At 40.4% G+C, this 16,511-nt stretch overlaps 3 protein-coding genes across 3 annotated transcripts; all 3 read left to right on the forward strand.

Moving 5' to 3' along the window:
* The first annotated feature begins 144 nt into the window (after positions 1-144).
* On the forward strand, positions 145-7,824 carry LOC130524151 (sodium- and chloride-dependent GABA transporter 2-like). The gene is made up of 14 exons (XM_057029980.1): positions 145-517; positions 1,733-1,867; positions 2,712-2,852; positions 2,953-3,037; positions 3,697-3,829; positions 3,915-4,049; positions 4,144-4,247; positions 4,905-5,029; positions 5,202-5,314; positions 5,408-5,545; positions 5,649-5,751; positions 5,834-5,934; positions 6,017-6,187; positions 6,280-7,824. Exons 1-14 carry the CDS (start codon positions 343-345, stop codon positions 6,355-6,357), a joined length of 1,737 nt encoding a protein of 578 aa, XP_056885960.1. The 5' UTR covers positions 145-342; the 3' UTR covers positions 6,358-7,824.
* A 529-nt stretch (positions 7,825-8,353) lies between these two features.
* Positions 8,354-9,658, forward strand: ppil1 (peptidylprolyl isomerase (cyclophilin)-like 1). Its single transcript, XM_057030017.1, has 4 exons — positions 8,354-8,545; positions 8,735-8,889; positions 9,207-9,275; positions 9,380-9,658. The coding sequence occupies exons 1-4, from the start codon at positions 8,490-8,492 to the stop codon at positions 9,598-9,600; spliced, it is 501 nt and encodes a 166-aa protein (XP_056885997.1). The 5' UTR covers positions 8,354-8,489; the 3' UTR covers positions 9,601-9,658.
* A 1,696-nt stretch (positions 9,659-11,354) lies between these two features.
* eno1b (enolase 1b, (alpha)) lies at positions 11,355-16,503 on the forward strand. Its single transcript, XM_057029992.1, has 12 exons — positions 11,355-11,483; positions 12,195-12,287; positions 12,442-12,537; positions 13,081-13,139; positions 13,230-13,299; positions 13,984-14,117; positions 14,211-14,433; positions 14,760-14,957; positions 15,430-15,631; positions 15,718-15,826; positions 15,924-15,982; positions 16,155-16,503. Exons 2-12 carry the CDS (start codon positions 12,203-12,205, stop codon positions 16,222-16,224), a joined length of 1,305 nt encoding a protein of 434 aa, XP_056885972.1. The 5' UTR covers positions 11,355-11,483; positions 12,195-12,202; the 3' UTR covers positions 16,225-16,503.
* Positions 16,504-16,511: the final 8 nt, after the last annotated feature.

The following is a 16,511-nucleotide window of genomic DNA, read 5'->3' on the forward strand; positions in this document are numbered from 1 at the left end:
CATGTATATCACACACACACACACACACACACACACCCTCAATGACCTTATCCATGACTAATTTAAGTTATTTCACGCACACACTGAATGTGAACTTATGCATCATAAAACTCAGCTATGTTCTTACTCCCCAAATTGTTTTCTAATGCCCCCCCCTTACCCTTCAGTTCTTATTAAGTAATCCTTTTTATGTTAGCGTACATGCACAGCTTCACCTTGTGGCCAAAATTAGAATATACCGTCACTCAGTTTGGTAACCAGTTACAAAAACCACATCAGGCAGGCCCAGTTTGGCATGTTTAAAAACTCCTGGAGCCCTCACTCTTCATCACCCTGAGAGGCATGGCAGACTTCTTGTACCGGCTCTGCGTCCTTCCCCTGAAGGCTTCTTCACACTCTGTGAAGGAACGTGGCAAATGGGAGAGCAAAAGAGAGTTCTTTCTCTCCGTGGCTGGTGCCATTGTTGGTCTTGGAAATGTGTGGAGATTTCCTTATATGTGCTACAGGAACGGTGGAGGTAAGGTTCAGCTTTTCATCACCTCGATTTCACTTGTGAAGAAAAATGTGATTTTACATCATTTCATTAACTCAGCACTGTCTTTGAGTCTTTTTTGTTTTATTTTGTCCTTCAACCCACATAGACCTGTACAATTTAAAAACTAAATAAAATGGGGAAAAAAATAGAAATTTGAAGATGCACCAGTCTAAATAGGTGGAGAAAATGTGATTAAAATTTGCTCGAATATTTCTACCCTCCCCCCACCCCTTTTCCCACAGGTTGAACAAGGTGTCAGATCATTTATTTCATACTGAACCTGATGTGATATAATAGTTATAATATTTCTGGTTCGTTGGCACATTCAGTAAAATACAAGCAGGTTTAAAAATGATATTTACTAAGAACTGTAGCTACTGGGGAAAAAATATGTCAGCAAAAAGATTTCACCTGTTCCACAACAACTGTAATCGCCTTCAAAGCTTTTTCCTTTAACCTCCTATGAAGGATGAAAAGTAAACTGAAATAATCCTGAGATTTTCTCAGTCCTGCGCAGCCGATCGTCCTTCTGGTCTGTAGAAACAGCGGGAAAACCGCCTTTTGCTGATGGTAACCGCAGGAGGGACTGGCGCACAAAGGCGCGCTCACATTTTTTAATCCCATTCTTTAGTGTCCTGTGGAGGAGGGAGCAGGGAGAGAAATTAGAGCCCTCCTTTGTACTGAGCGTCCCTGTTCAAGGAACAATAACCTACATAAAATCAAGCGTACATTGATAAAGGTGGGGCTGTTGATTTATGTGTGCCCATAAATACCTCACAGCTTTAATAGTGGAACAAGTTTGATTCAAATGGCACATGTGTGTGTGTGTGTGTGTGTGTGTGTGTGTGTGTGTGTGTGTGTGTGTGTGTGTGCAATTAGCTAAGTTTGATGGAGGCACAGTGTTTTTCACTTCAGACAGAGAATGATTCTCTTGTGTCTGGTGTGGGGAAAAGGGAAATACAGAAGAAGGATGGCATAAGGCGAAGGCATCAAATAAACCCTTCAGTAATCCCCATTAATTAATTTCTATGTTTAAGGAAACCCTAAATCTTTGTTTTGAAAATAAATATTTGCTTAAAGATTCTTAATTTTGTGACATAATTTAAACTTTGTGTACCCTTAAATTTATTGTAAACACAGCATTTTTTTGGGAGAACAAAAATTCCAACATACATTTCTGATTCTGTACATTTTCAGGGGCGTTCCTTATTCCTTATTTCCTGTTTCTTGTGTCCTGTGGCATTCCTTTGTTTATTTTGGAGACTGCATTGGGCCAGTACACCAGCCAAGGGGGGATCATGTGCTGGAGGAAGATTTGCCCCTTATTTGAAGGTGAGATGTGGCAGGGCTGTACGCAGCGCAACACAACACAATGCAACGCAACACAACACAACACAGCACAGCTCAGCGCACCACAGCGCAACACAACACAACACAACGCAACACAACACAGCGCAACACAACACAACACAGCACAGCACAACACAGTGCAACACAACACAGTGCAACACAACACAGTGCAATTTTCTTTTTCCAATTTATTAAAGAATCACAAAACAATCACTCCGACATAGAAAAACATTTAGAGAGTAAAATGGGAAAAGAAATTCAGTGGATTTAAGTTGATTAGAGTAAAATAAGGTGGTTTAGAGATTCAGGTTTTCCTCAGCATCTATGAATGAAAAATCTATATTTGTTGGGTAGATGGTGCATAAAGTCTTAAAGTGAACTTTAATTTCATTAAAAAATACAGGACTTATATGGTACCTGGGCACCGTTCCACCCTGAACCATTGCCCACGTTATAAACTCTTTTTATATATAGAATGAACGTGTGAATCACGGCCGTACCGTCGCACCTCCCACCTGTGCCAAAGGCGCCTGTGTTTATAAGAGCATTTTCATGTAGACAAGTCCTTTCATGAATCCAATAGCTGAATTGTGCCACCACCACTCCTCCCATTCAAATTTTGTAAATCCTCGGGGTTCATCACATTTTCAATCCTGTTTGTGCATAAAAAACAACAAAAGAGCTTTCATGAATCAAAGGAGAGTGATTTAACCCACCCGTTTCTTGAAATGTTATTACATTTATTCATCTTTGGTTAAATGCAGCTGCTTCAGATGCAGATTTTGCAAGTAATTCCATTTTAATTTTGACCTTATTTTGTTTCCAGGCATGGGATACACAAGCCAAATGATCCTATTCTATGGGTCCGTCAGCTACATCCTGATCTTAGCTTGGGCTTTTTTTTACCTTTTCTCATCCTTCTCTGGGACTCTGCCATGGGCCAGCTGTAATAACACATGGAACACAGGTAGTGTAAGAACTCCATACACAGACATGGGCTGTGGAATCTGCCTGAAATGTGAAATACTGTACATGTTGGTGTCTTTAATCATACTGTGCTATTTCAGAATCTTGTGTGGTGCTGAACTACAATGTCAGCATAAACGGGTCAACTCCTGTAAATTCATCATCATCTGTACAAGAATTTTGGCAGTAAGTCCTTCTCTCATTTTACATATAGTTTTCAAACCTAATCTACTTAGGAAATGAATTCTTTTAATTATAAGGCTGATTTTAAACATACTATTCACCTATAAAATCTCCGATAAGAGAAGAGTCCTCACCCAACTAACAACTGTGATATTTCATTTAAAACCTGAAACAGGCAAATGATTTCATCATTAAAATATCACAAAATTAACAGTTCCTGGCGGCGTCTTAACCGCAACTTAGAAAGGAAGTTGTCTGAACACAGGCTGAATAGCTGTTGGTGTAAATATACCTCACTCTGCCAGGACTTGTACTTAAACTGTAAAGAAAAAATGTGCGTGAACATTTGCAGCTGATGTATTATGGAGCCAGAGGTCCCTGGCATCAGGGAAAGAGAAAGCACTGTTGCCAGGGAGTGCTTTAATAAATGCACCCCCTCCCCAGGGGGTTTTAGTAGAGAGGGGATTATATGTGCTGAAGAGTCTAATGAGAGAATGATTTGTCTGCTTAACTCATTTACAACGCCTACAAAACTAAAACTACCCAAATCTGTCGCCCAAGTGCTGCTTGATGTATTTCTAATCTGAAATATTTATATATGATCTTAACGTTGTGACATGAATGAAGTCATTCTAATTGTTAGTTTGCATCGGTCCTTTTAGACGTCGGGTGCTTAACGTGTCCTCTGGTATAGAGGAGATCGGACACGTACAGTGGGAGCTGTCGTTGTACCTCCTCCTGGCCTGGGTGATCTGCTACTTCTGCATCTGGAAGGGAGTGAGATCCACAGGGAAGGTAGGGCTTAAGAGCAAAGAGGTGGCCAGAACAAATCCAAGTGCAGGGTTCTTGCCTTTGAAAACAACTTTCTGCTCAAATACAGGCAGTGTACGTCACGGCCACATTCCCTTTCATCATGTTGGCGGTGCTGCTGGTCAGAGGACTGACGCTTCCCGGAGCTCTCTTTGGAATCAAGCATTACCTTTACCCCAACATCACTCGACTCGCTGACCCACAGGTCCCGATTAGCCCACATTCCTCATCACCATAACGTATTTCATTGCAAAGCAACACATAAGCTTTTTTGCCATTGTTATTTTACTTGTTTGCAGGTGTGGACTGATGCTGGAACCCAAATCTTTTTCTCATACGCGATATGTTTGGGTTGCCTGACTACACTTGGCAGCTACAACGATTACAGGAACAACTGCTACAGGTGAGGAAACATGCAGTACGGTGGAGCCTGTGCAGTCTGTTAGCAGGGCTGAAAACATTCCCAGAATACTCCCTGAACTGAACAGCTTGGGAAAAAATACAAAAACTTATATATTTGGCAAGATGGCAATTGGCAAGTAGGAGACAAAACATGTGTAGTAAGGAAAAACATCTGTCATACTCTTACCTTTTGGCATGGTATTAATTAATGGGATTAGAGAGACAGGCAGGCAGGCACGCACACAGACACACGCGTGCATTCATGTTCGTGTGTTCATCATTATAAGGAGTCTGGTAAAACACATTCCTCCACACCTCGTGCTAAACCTAAGAACCAAAGCTAAACGCGTAACCCCGACTCTGCCCTAACCCTCAAGCAACGGCAAACCTTAGCCTTACAACCAAGTCGTAACTCTCAAACAGCCCTTTGAGGTTGGGAGGACAAGACAAAATGTCCTCCTTTGACCAAAGTGATCACCCATTCTTGTCCTCACTGAAGCGTACATGCACGCACACACGCACGCACACAGGATCGCCCACTTGTTAGTCATTCAGCTCTGTGGGTGATTCTTACTTTCATTTCAGCTTTAATTTTTGTTGCATTAAGTTGATTTTCTGCCTCTAATATCATTGACCCTGGATTGTTCCTGAATTGCAGAGACTCCTTCTTTCTTTGCCTGCTGAACAGCGGAACCAGTTTTGTGTCTGGCTTTGCCATCTTCTCCATTCTTGGATACATGTCACAAAAACAGGGAGTGGATATCGCTTCAGTCGCTGACTCAGGTAGGACTGTGGAATCCAAAGAGTTCAAAAAGAACATGAGCGCTGGCTATCTGACTTACTAATGTCTTTATTCAATGAATATGCAAATGGATGTATTAAAAGAACAAACAGTTTGACCTCTATAGCTTTCTTTATGACGTTGCAAACATGGATGGTTGACTTTACGCTGCAGGTCCTGGGCTTGTCTTCATAGTCTACCCACAGGCAGTGACCCTTCTGCCCTGGCCTCAGCTCTGGTCCGTCTGCTTCTTTTCTATGATTGTCCTATTAGGAGTGGATGGTCAGGTCAGTTCCCAGTTTGACATTTACCTGGGACATCCCTGCGGAGTTTTCACATTCTCACGCTTGTCCTCACACGTCTCCCATAATTATCTGCAGTTTATTGCACTTGAGAGCATCGTAACCTCCCTATCGGACATTTACCCCGCGTATATGCGAAAAGGCTACCGCAGAGAGGTCCTTCTGTTCCTGATCTGCGCCTCTTCCTACGTGGTGGGACAGTTATTAGTCTCTCAGGTGAGATACAGCTGTCCACCACTGGTGACACGAGCGAATACACACGTCGAAGATCCGCCACCCGAACATTCCGATGAGGTCCACCTTTGTGTCCTCATTTTAGGCCGGCATGTACTTTCTGATGATCTTCGATCACTACGTATGCAGCGGCCCTGCTCTCCTTCTGCTGGCGATCTTCCAGTCGTCGATTATTGGATGGGTTTATGGTGAGTTGCAGTTGCACAGTCTCCCTCGCATACTATTTGTGCAAACTGACGCCGAGGTCGCTTCACCGCCTGGCGCCTGCAGGTTCGGAGCGCTTCTGTGGCAACATTGCAGACATGATCGGGTACAAACCTCACGCGCTGATCAAATACAGCTGGATGTACGGCACCCCTCTGACTTGCATTGTAAGTGTTTGAAGTGCAGTTTGGATGGAGTTGGATTGGATATGTATTGATGATCATCATCATTGTTTTCACCCTTGAACAGGGCACTTTGATATTCCTGAGTGTCAGATACACCCCCATTAAGTTCAACAACTCCTACGTGTTCCCTTGGTGGGGGTATGGGATAGGCTGGTTTCTGGCGTCTTCCTCTCTAATCATGATCCCAATCACTATGATCTGCAAAGTGGCCAAGAAAGATGGGACCCTCTGGCAGGTCAGTGGTTACCTTATTGCTTTATGGTGGAAGTGACATTACAGACACAGGAAATCTGAAACTCTGCTTTTATGTGATTTATCTTCTCCCAGCGTCTGAAAGCCAGCGCCAGGCCTGTTGATGATCTTCCAAAGACTGCACAAGAAATGGAAAGAATCGTGACGTCGTAAAGGAAAAAGTGGCGACCGAGTTTTGAGGGGACCTCCTCACAGCTCTTTTGGAAACCTGCATGTAAGCAGTAAAGCAGTTATTACTTCCCGAAAGACGGCAGGATCAATTACCCGGCAGGTATTTTAATGAGGTCTTATTACAGTGTTCTCAAGCTTTTCTTTACACCTTTTTCGGAGATGACCTCATAACTTACACAAGTCAAGGCAACTTATTTGACAGTGTCATTATATTTGACGTTTTGTGCCTGTGGGTTTGCTTCTTAACTGGATTTGACACATATGCAACCCCAAACACTCCTCCGTGTCTGTCCAACCCATCTAACCTGAATATGCAACAGAAGAGGAAGCTTGAGCAATAACACATTAGCCAATGATGTATTCAGGTGATCATAAGTCGATTTCTTTGATATTTACACAGCCCTGTGTTTTCATATATCCATGTGCAATCTAATAAATGTCTGAGATAATTTTTTTTTTTATGAAAATGGATTTAAAAGGCCAGTATTACTTAATGGGAAACACTGTTTACTGCAATATCTTAGTGTTGCTTCTCCGTCAGTGAGTTCATGTCACCTCTAACAATTTTCTAACCAGAAAAACAAAAGTCCACTTCTGCTCATTTAAAGCATTAAGCTGTTTTTTTTGTTACACGTTGAGGTGCTGTTAATTTTAACAAACATTGTTGCAATTTTTTGTTATGGTAAATCTCAGGGACCAAATAATGATGGAAAATGTCCCTTTCCTTTACAAGTGCACACATTTGTATGTCACTGTTACTATTACTGCAATAATAAAATAAATAAATGCATTTATGCTACTGCTGGATGTACAATTAAAAAAAAAACATAATTTAGGGGGAAAACTAAAACTGTGTGGTTATCATTATATTTTCTTTTTTTATTCCCTGCTTTATGGTGAGGTCATCATTATGGTATTATCCTATTGGAATAAAAGTTGGTGTTTGATGTGTTTCAGAATTTGTTCTGTTTTGTCATTTTTTAAATTTCTTTTTCAGACGTATTTTGTGGGGAATTTCAATAGTTTGTGGTATTTCAGTCTTTTGGTATTTTTTTTTTAAATTTCGTGGTTGTGCTTGTTTTGATTTAGCTCCTCTTGCATGTGTTTTATGTGCATGTTAGATTATCACAAGTGCTTAATTTTTTAAGACAAACTGATATTTTGTTTACTGCAGAACATAGACATAAGAGGGAGCTAAGGATTGTTCAGCAATCCTCTCTGCCCCTTAGAACTAAGCTATAAGTAGAATAGTGTTTTACTCTCACTCTTGGATTTTAAAAAAAAAAGTATCTCTCCTTTACTGTTACAGGATTACATCAATCACTTTTGATCATAACTGTTCCCTACGGTGTTTTGTTAAAACTCCTGTAGCTTTCTGTCTTTCCGTTGACCATAAATGATTTTATGATGAGTTATTTGGATAAATGGGTAATAAATGGTTCCATTCTGTGTTATGACCCTTTAATTCTTCTCATTATCACCATTTAATTTTCATTGATTATTATGTTTTGAAAGAACAAAACTCAACTTGAAGTGAAAATGCTCTTTGACACCAATAAGTTAAAATCCTGTTTAACAGACAGGTTCAGCAATTTTTGAGAGAGAGAGAGAGAGAGAGAGAGAGAGAGAGAGAGAGAGAGAGAGAGAGAGAGAGAGAGAGAGAGAGAGGATGGGGGAGGGGAAGAGAGCTCTTGATTTCATAATTAGCTGTGAAGGTGACGATTAATGTAGGGTTTGTGGAATGCATTATGTCAATGATACACTTCATAAAGATAGATAAGTACAAACTTACATGCTTGTCTGGCTGCCTGCCTGTCTGTACCGTTATTATTTTCATTTTAATCCTTAGTGTTGTTCTTGCTGTCATAATTCTTTTTAGAACAAACATTCATGATTGGGCAGGGATATCTTTTCGTGCTGGACCCTGTTTGGACCACGCTCAATAAAACAATATTGCGAAGACAAAACCTTCCTTGTCCACTAGAGGCCAGGCGAGTGTGCTATTGCTCCCTAAATGACGGGGAAATAAACAGAAGAAGAAGGTCATCGGGGTAACAGGCCTGCTATTTAGCCTTATTTGTCCAAAGACGAGAATTTTATTATCTCTGTTTGCAATGTCGGGACTACCTCCAGACACATGGCAGCCGAAAACAGTGACTGTGGAAACTACGTGAGTTAGTATTATAGTATTTTAGCGCCAAAGAACTGCAGGATGCTCCGGGTTAGCTATCCGACGTCTACAGTGCGCTAGTATCTAAAGTTCGATTTGCTGTGTTAACACAACCATAATATCAGACATGTGCTATTTTGTGTTTTTGTATGTTTTACGAATGATAATGGGGATTTTACGCCTTTGAAGGATGGGGACGATTGTGGTGGAGCTGTATTGGCACCATGCACCGAAGACCTGCACCAATTTTGCAGAACTTGCCAGAAGAGGTTATTATAATTCCACAAAGTTTCATCGAATTATAAAAGACTTCATGGTGCAGGGAGGGGACCCCACGGGGACAGGTGGGTATCAAATACAATGGAATACATTAAAGAAGATCCAAGTCCACTTATTAATCTCCCGATCTGTAACGTTTGAAGAGCTTCACTGGATCAACTTGCACATGTTTCTGTACTAAACTGATGTCGACATCTTTAACTCAACAACTGTAAAATAAAGCGTAAATGTCTGATGTTGTAAAATGAAAGTGTTGTCTTTATAAAATGTTTTATGCTTCACACAATTTAAAATGTGAACATTTAGAAATCAATTAAAAAAATATAAAATCATTAAATCAATGTGCCCAGACTAAACGTGTACCTGACCTTTTCCTCTGTAGGACGAGGCGGTGCCTCCATATATGGCAAACAGTTTGAAGATGAGCTGAGCCCCGAACTGAAATTCACAGGTAATTGAAAACTGGTAATGAAGTTTAATTATGTTATGATTTCTTTCTGTTTTGAGATGTGTCTGAATTTCCAGTCAGTTGTGATCCACCCTTTTCTGTTCTAGGTGCTGGTATTTTGGCAATGGCCAATGCAGGACCAGACACAAATGGAAGTCAGTTCTTTATGACACTTGCGCCCACACAGTGGTTGGATGGTAAACACACCATTTTTGGAAGAATTTCACAGGGGATGGGTGTCCTGCAAAGGATGGGGATGGTAGAGTCCAACGCTCAAGATCGACCCCTTGAAGACATCAAAATTATCACAGCCACTGTATCTAGTTAATGATTGGTTGATATTCATCCGGTTTTTTTTTTTTTTTTAATAAATTGTTAATTTTTTTTACTTTGAGGCACTGGAATTTTTTATCCTAATTAAAAAAAATGGGGATATTGCTAATATCTTCTGACTTGTGTTTTTAACAAAACTTTTTTTTTTTAACAGTGGCTTGCTTTTTTTTTTATTGGTCACAAACATATAATCAAGCTCTCCCTAACGGTGGTTTTACAAAAAAGAAAGTTTCGAACAACAGCATGCCAGCAGATCATTAGATGTACAGGCATTCAACCCATGTGGCCTTCAGAGGAAGTCAAAGTGTAAAAAGGACTTGGCTTAATGTTGAAATGTGCTCTATGAAACATATTTGCATATGGCCTAGCAAAGCACTGGATGGTTTGGTACCAACATGCTACCATGGGACTCTTGAGCAGGGAAGTGCCCCCACAAGAGCTGAATCATACCTTTGGCAGTCTGATAAACAAGTCTGGTCTTACAACTACTTGCCTGACTGCGCTTTACCAAATGTGATGTTCTTCTGTTGGTTTTGGCACTTTAGTTCCAGTGAAAGGAGCTCTGGATGCTTTCCTATTCCAAAGTTGACAATTTATGGTAATGCCCCCAACATTTTTCATACGCCCTCTCTTGTTGTAACATGACAGTTGCAAAACAAGACTAACTGACTGAATAACTGACTAAAATTCTCCACATAAACACACCCAGCCAGACTCTCAGATAATAATCCTCCATCGGCCTCACTCCTGTCACTTATGATCACCATGGGGTCTAGAGCTTTCAGCTACTCTGCCACCAGCCTCTGGAACTTCCTCCAACCAGACATCTGTAGCATGGACGCATTCTCTGTGTCCGAAACAACCCCCTATACCCTAATAGTGCACTCAATAGTGTGTACGCCATTTTGAAATAGTATCCAAATTCTTGGTGAGCATCGCTGTACCCTATGTAGTGCACTCAATGTATCCCACAATGGACTGCGAAAAGTAGTGTACAACCAATAATAATAATTCCCTAACTCGGAAAATATATCCCATCAGCCAATTCAGTGCACTACGTAGTTCACTCAATCCAAGTCCCCCATGTAGTGAGTAGTGAATAGGGAACAAGTCTGTGGTTTCGGACACAGCGATTGACTCTATAAATCACACCTCAAAAACAAGCATATTCACCCTGGAGATCTTCCCTCTTATAAAAACTGTTTTTTTTTAAAATTTGTTTTTTCACTTCTTTTATCTGTTTCTTACAGTGTCCTTGGGTGTTTTAAAAAGAGCCCATAAATAATTCTATTCTTATTTTTGGCATTATTATTATTAAGCCATGGAAGTTTGGTGTGGAGGAGCTTAAATGGTCTGCGTGGAGTCCTAACCAGGCTTGGCCTTCTCCCCCACAAGAAACCCTACAGATCAAGAATAGGATGTCATTAACCCTATAAAGCCTGACACATCAAAAAATAGCCAGAAAATTCTAATTTTTTGGAAATGAGATGTTTGTTGAACCTTTTAACAAAATCCCAATTTTTTCTTTGCCATATCATTTTGTTTATAACATTTTTTTGTATCAAATAGGATACATTAGGCGATATAATTAAAGGTGTGTGAAGGCGGATCCCTAAACATTTGTGGAAATATGGCGTTCAAGAAACAAACTTGCAATAAGCTGCAATAAACTTCAACATAAACTGACCGTTTTGGTGTAGTTCACGTTTAACGACATAGAGGGCGGTAGTGTATAAAAGGTGCACCAGGTACTAAAAAGAAGAAGAAGAAGAAGTATAAAGAGAAGAAGAAGAGCTTATCCGAGATTCTCAGAGACTCGCTGGTCGTCGTTTGTGTTGTCAACGCTGATTTCTCAAAAGTTTAACGTTTGGTAACAAGGTATCAAATATTTCACAAGTTTGCATTTGAAATATGTCTTACTAGTTGCAATCAATACTAACATTGCAAACATTTGTGCAAGTTCCTTTTTTTTGTGAATGAATTATGTTAATTGAACCAATTGTATTATTGAGCTCCAGTGGTAAAAAGAGGATTTCGCTACTATAACTTGGTGTTTTCTACAGTGGTGAACCTTGAATGCAAGATGCAGCAGTAAAGGAATCTCTTGCTCAACAAATTTTCTGATATAATAACGGTCATTTTTTTTTGTCTACTATGAAATTTTTACAAATGATTTATTTATTTATTTATTTTATTTTTTTGCGACAAAAGAAATGAATGAGAAACTTATGTATTTTGCCGTGGAAACAATTCTGTTATCTGATAAAGCTTTAATTTCTACTGGTTTCTATAAATTCTACTGGTTGTAGTTTAGACCTTAACCTTGTTCAGACAGATGTAGCACCGTTATTCGCATGTGATTAATCAGATGAGAAGTTTAAATCCAATTAGAACAGTAGCATGCCTGTTAATGTGCCCTAAGCTTGAAGCTAGGTCAGGATATTTTTGTGAATAAGCCCAGAACGGAAAGGAAGTAAATGGGTAACACTAAGGAAAGAGAAAATAGATTTTTATTATAGTTGTGGGAAACATTTTAATTTTTCTGTTTTTAAATTGGTTACAAATACTAACAAAGACTTTCTTTTTAAGGCATCACAATGTCCATTGTTAGCATTCATGCTCGAGAGATCTTCGATTCTCGTGGAAACCCCACCGTAGAAGTGGACCTTTGCACCGACAAAGGTAGGCTTCTTAATTTACCAATGGTCTAGCTGGTTGGTGCAAGAAGCCTCAATGACTAAAATTAATGTTTTGTAGGTGAAGATGATCCATGTATCTGAAATATCAGCTCACTGGACACTGTCTTTGTGTGTGTGTGTGTTTTTCCGCCTTGTAGGATTGTTCAGAGCAGCTGTTCCAAGTGGTGCATCCACTGGGATCTATGAAGCCTTGGAGCTCAGGGACAATGAGAAGTCTCGCTTCCTTGGCAAAGGTTTGTACAGCACATGTTTTACTTTCTCTTGGTGTTAAAGGATTATTGAAATTCTAAGTGTAATTTGATATTTACCAGATATAACTACGTAAATAGCCCCTATTGCAGTTTCCATTTTCTCCACCCTTCTGTCATATTTATTCCTCTCTCTCTATCTCTTGTGCCCTCTGAAATCTCTCTGTCCAGATCTAAAGGGGTTAGTAACTTCCCATTGCCCGCGCTAATGGGATTTGTGCACTTGATAGCGGAACAATAATTGCAGTTTTGATGGCAGACATTTAAATGGTTTATTTAAAAGTCGACCATATACAATGTGCATGTGAGTAAAGCATGTTTTATTAATTATTTGATTGGGTGGACTGAATTGAAACTGCATTTGAATGTTGTACAAATCTCATCCTAACTTCTTTGTCTTGCATTTCCGTCTGCATGTGCAAATGAATTATGTTTGCATGTATTTTTGATTCATGCCGTCACCACTGATGGTGAAGTGACACCGGCCCCTAATGTTGTGAGAAAATCATCTCGGTAATCTCTTCACAGGCGTCTCAAAGGCTGTAAATCACATCAATACTAGTCTTGCTGCTGCACTTGTCGGCCAGGTAAAACCGTTTTCACACTTCCTCTGTGCTTTTCAAATGCATTAATCTTAAATGCGACTCTGTCTCAGCTCGTTTTGCTTTTCACCTCAGGATCTGTCTGTGGTTGACCAAGCGAGAATCGACCAGGTTATGATCGACTTGGATGGAACAGAAAACAAATGTAAGTAATAGGCTGTAAAAGAATAGACATTTGTCCATTTATCAAGGTAGCGAGAACAAATGTAAGGGTTTTCTTTGGGCAGGGACATTTGCTATGTCACAAGACATTAAAATGTTAATCACCTGTACTGCAGCCAGTACAGACGCATTCCTGTGCACAGTATTTGGGCTACCGTTGTCCATGAATTATGACCCATCTGGCCACTTTACATGCCTTACCCCACTGTTTTTACAAATGAACCTGCCATCCCAGGTCCTGGCAGGTGTCTGGTTTCCACCTTTGTTTATTACCCAAGAAATTAATTAACCTGAAATTAACGGCCGATTGCACATTATTCCTCGACACAAGATGAAAAAGTCTGCCTCGATTAATAGTTGAGAATAAGCTACCACCCGCCAAGGTGTAGGGGGAAATGGTGACCTGTGATTGGCCTTGCAGCCATAGATGTGACATCAGTTGAAGTATGAAATAAGCTTAAGAGTATTGGTACTGGTACTAGATCGGACCTTTGAAATGAAACAGTAGTGAAGTAGTCAGCACAGTCACCCTGTAGTAAAGGTTCTGGGTCTGTGTGCAGTCTCAAGCTTCTTATACCTGTGTGGGTTTTCTATAGGGAAGCCGGACCTGCTTACTTATTATGAAAGTTCCTCAGTAAACTTTGATGCCCTGAACTTCTTTAAACAGCACAATTTGGAGCAAATGCCATCCTTGGAATCTCCCTTGCTGTCTGCAAAGCCGGAGCAGCAGAGAAAGGGGTTTCTCTCTACCAACACATCGCTGACCTTGCAGGAAACACGGAGGTCATCCTGCCAGTGCCGGTGAGCATCCGAATGCCCAATTACATACACGAGATTTCTGATCAATAACGGCTTCCTTTGTCACGTCTAATTGCTTCCCTCCACCTCAACCAGGCATTCAATGTGATCAATGGCGGCTCACACGCTGGGAACAAGCTTGCTATGCAGGAGTTCATGATCCTGCCCGTGGGTGCGAGCACCTTCAGGGAGGCCATGCGCATTGGAGCCGAGGTCTACCATAATCTCAAAAACGTCATCAAGAAAAAATACGGTCAGGACGCCACCAATGTAGGCGATGAAGGAGGCTTTGCTCCAAATATCCTGGAGAACAAGGAAGGTACGCCCGTACCTCTCGTCTCTTCCTCTTCAGGGAGTTCACACACCAATTATTCTAAAATTATTTTATTATCAATTATTTTTTTTCTAAAAATATAAAAATGTTTGCTTGTGTGTGTATTTTGGAACTGCAGGTGATTGAAATCAGAAGATTTTACAAATACTTGAACCATTTTATGCCAAATATTTTTAAAGGTGCAGTTACAGGAAAACTAAACATGAATAAGGCAGAAAACATGTATTAGAAATTTGTAAAATGGCCATTATTGTAAATGGTAACCTGTAATTTAGGTTTTTCCATATTGTTTTTGTTGTCTAAAAATGCAGCTCTGGAGTTGATTAAGGAAGCCATCTCCAAAGCGGGATATACAGATGAAGTTGTGATTGGCATGGATGTGGCAGCATCTGAATTCTATAAGGAGGGCAAATACGATCTGGACTTCAAGTCACCCGATGACCCAAAGCCTTCCATCACTTCTGATGAACTGGCTAATCTCTACAAGAGCTTTGTGAAGGATTATCCAGGTAACCGCCTGGCACACACACTTTTACACATCCTTCAAACATCTGAAAGGCCAAAACATTGAAAGCGGCCACACTGACGTGGACAAAAATGCTGTATTGAATCATTGAGTAGTTAACGCCTATTAAATTGCCCTTTGAATCCTCCCTTATTTTGCATTGTAATGGTGACAATAATCAAATCAGTTTGATTTTAAGTGTGGTTCCTGTAGCCATGGAGGGAGATCTGTCACAGTATTTACAAAATAGTGATTTACAGGTTATGAAACCATAATTATTACTCTCAGATGGAGGTATAGAGGAATTTTGTCAGCAGATTGTCCTACTGACTCAATATTAGTTCAGGAGTTATTAAAGAAAAGAAGAAACCTGATAACAGCTGCTGACACTTTAACTCGGTCTGATATTCAGAATGTCTTGTGATTATCCAATGATACATGGCTGTAATTAACCTCCCCAATGCACAAACACACAGTGGTCTCCATCGAAGATCCCTTTGACCAGGATGACTGGGCGGCCTGGACCAACTTCACTGAAAGCACAGACATCCAGGTGGTTGGAGACGACCTCACGGTGACCAACCCCACCCGCATTGGCAAGGCCGTGGAGGAAAAAGCCTGCAACTGCCTGCTGCTGAAGGTCAACCAGATTGGAACGGTTACCGAGTCTTTGAGCGCGTGAGTCTGCAGCCAGAAACCGAGCAGAAGTTGACCAGTTCTCCACATCCAGACTGATGCGTCAATACTCTAATCTGTGCAAACAGGTGTAAGAAGGCTCAGGAGAACGGCTGGGGAGTGATGGTTAGCCACCGCTCTGGGGAAACCGAGGACACCTTTATAGCTGATTTGGTGGTTGGTTTATGCGCTGGACAGGTTCGTTTGAGAAAATGAAATCTTCGTTTGAAATGGAAGCGCAAAAAAACTGGGATACAATAAAAATGGCTACTTGTTTTGTGTTTTCCTCACACAGATTAAGACTGGAGCGCCATGTCGCTCTGAGCGTTTGGCCAAATACAACCAGATTCTTAGGTTAGTCTCACTTTTCCACAAAGATTTTTGATAATAAAATTCACACTTGTCCACCTTCTATTTCAGAAAAATGTGCTATTTTTAGTTACTGTCACTAATTACTCATCTTTGTACTCTTACAATTAGTCAATCATTTTCTTCAAATGATGTAAAATTCATGTTTGTATTGCAGAATTGAGGAGGAACTGGGAGACAAGGCCCGTTTTGCTGGGAAAAACTTTCGAAATCCACTGAACAAATAAATGGGCCGAGCTCCAACGCCACACCTTCCTCACCAATCACTAACAATAATCTGCTTGATTAGAAACACTCCCTGGCAAACAATGTAGTTCTGTCAAGATGGATATTCCATGCATGTGTAGACCAATATAGTGTATTCTAAAACCTGTCTATCCACTAGTTTTTTTGGGGTTTTTTTGTATTAGCTCTTGTTAAATAAGAGTGAATTATTGGCACTGACAAAGTGTATTTAATAGATTTGCACTTGGAATCTAACTAAATAAAAATGGAAATTAATAAAATGATGTAT

The sequence above is a fragment of the Takifugu flavidus genome, chromosome 4, assembly GCF_003711565.1.
Source record: "Takifugu flavidus isolate HTHZ2018 chromosome 4, ASM371156v2, whole genome shotgun sequence".
NCBI lineage: Eukaryota > Metazoa > Chordata > Actinopteri > Tetraodontiformes > Tetraodontidae > Takifugu > Takifugu flavidus.

Excerpts from the sequence above, each read along its gene's own strand:
- LOC130524151 (XM_057029980.1), top strand. The coding sequence starts at position 343 with ATGGCAGACTTCTTGTACCGGCTCTGCGTCCTTCCCCTGAAGGCTTCT. Across the intron at positions 1,868-2,711 it reads GATTTGCCCCTTATTTGAAG|GCATGGGATACACAAGCCAA; the intron begins GTGAGATGTGGC and ends TTTTGTTTCCAG. Across the intron at positions 5,752-5,833 it reads GATTATTGGATGGGTTTATG|GTTCGGAGCGCTTCTGTGGC; the intron begins GTGAGTTGCAGT and ends TGGCGCCTGCAG.
- ppil1 (XM_057030017.1), top strand. The coding sequence starts at position 8,490 with ATGTCGGGACTACCTCCAGACACATGGCAGCCGAAAACAGTGACTGTG. Across the intron at positions 8,546-8,734 it reads ACAGTGACTGTGGAAACTAC|GATGGGGACGATTGTGGTGG; the intron begins GTGAGTTAGTAT and ends ACGCCTTTGAAG. Across the intron at positions 9,276-9,379 it reads CCCCGAACTGAAATTCACAG|GTGCTGGTATTTTGGCAATG; the intron begins GTAATTGAAAAC and ends TTTCTGTTCTAG.
- eno1b (XM_057029992.1), top strand. The coding sequence starts at position 12,203 with ATGTCCATTGTTAGCATTCATGCTCGAGAGATCTTCGATTCTCGTGGA. Across the intron at positions 15,827-15,923 it reads TTGGTTTATGCGCTGGACAG|ATTAAGACTGGAGCGCCATG; the intron begins GTTCGTTTGAGA and ends TTCCTCACACAG. Across the intron at positions 15,983-16,154 it reads AAATACAACCAGATTCTTAG|AATTGAGGAGGAACTGGGAG; the intron begins GTTAGTCTCACT and ends TTTGTATTGCAG.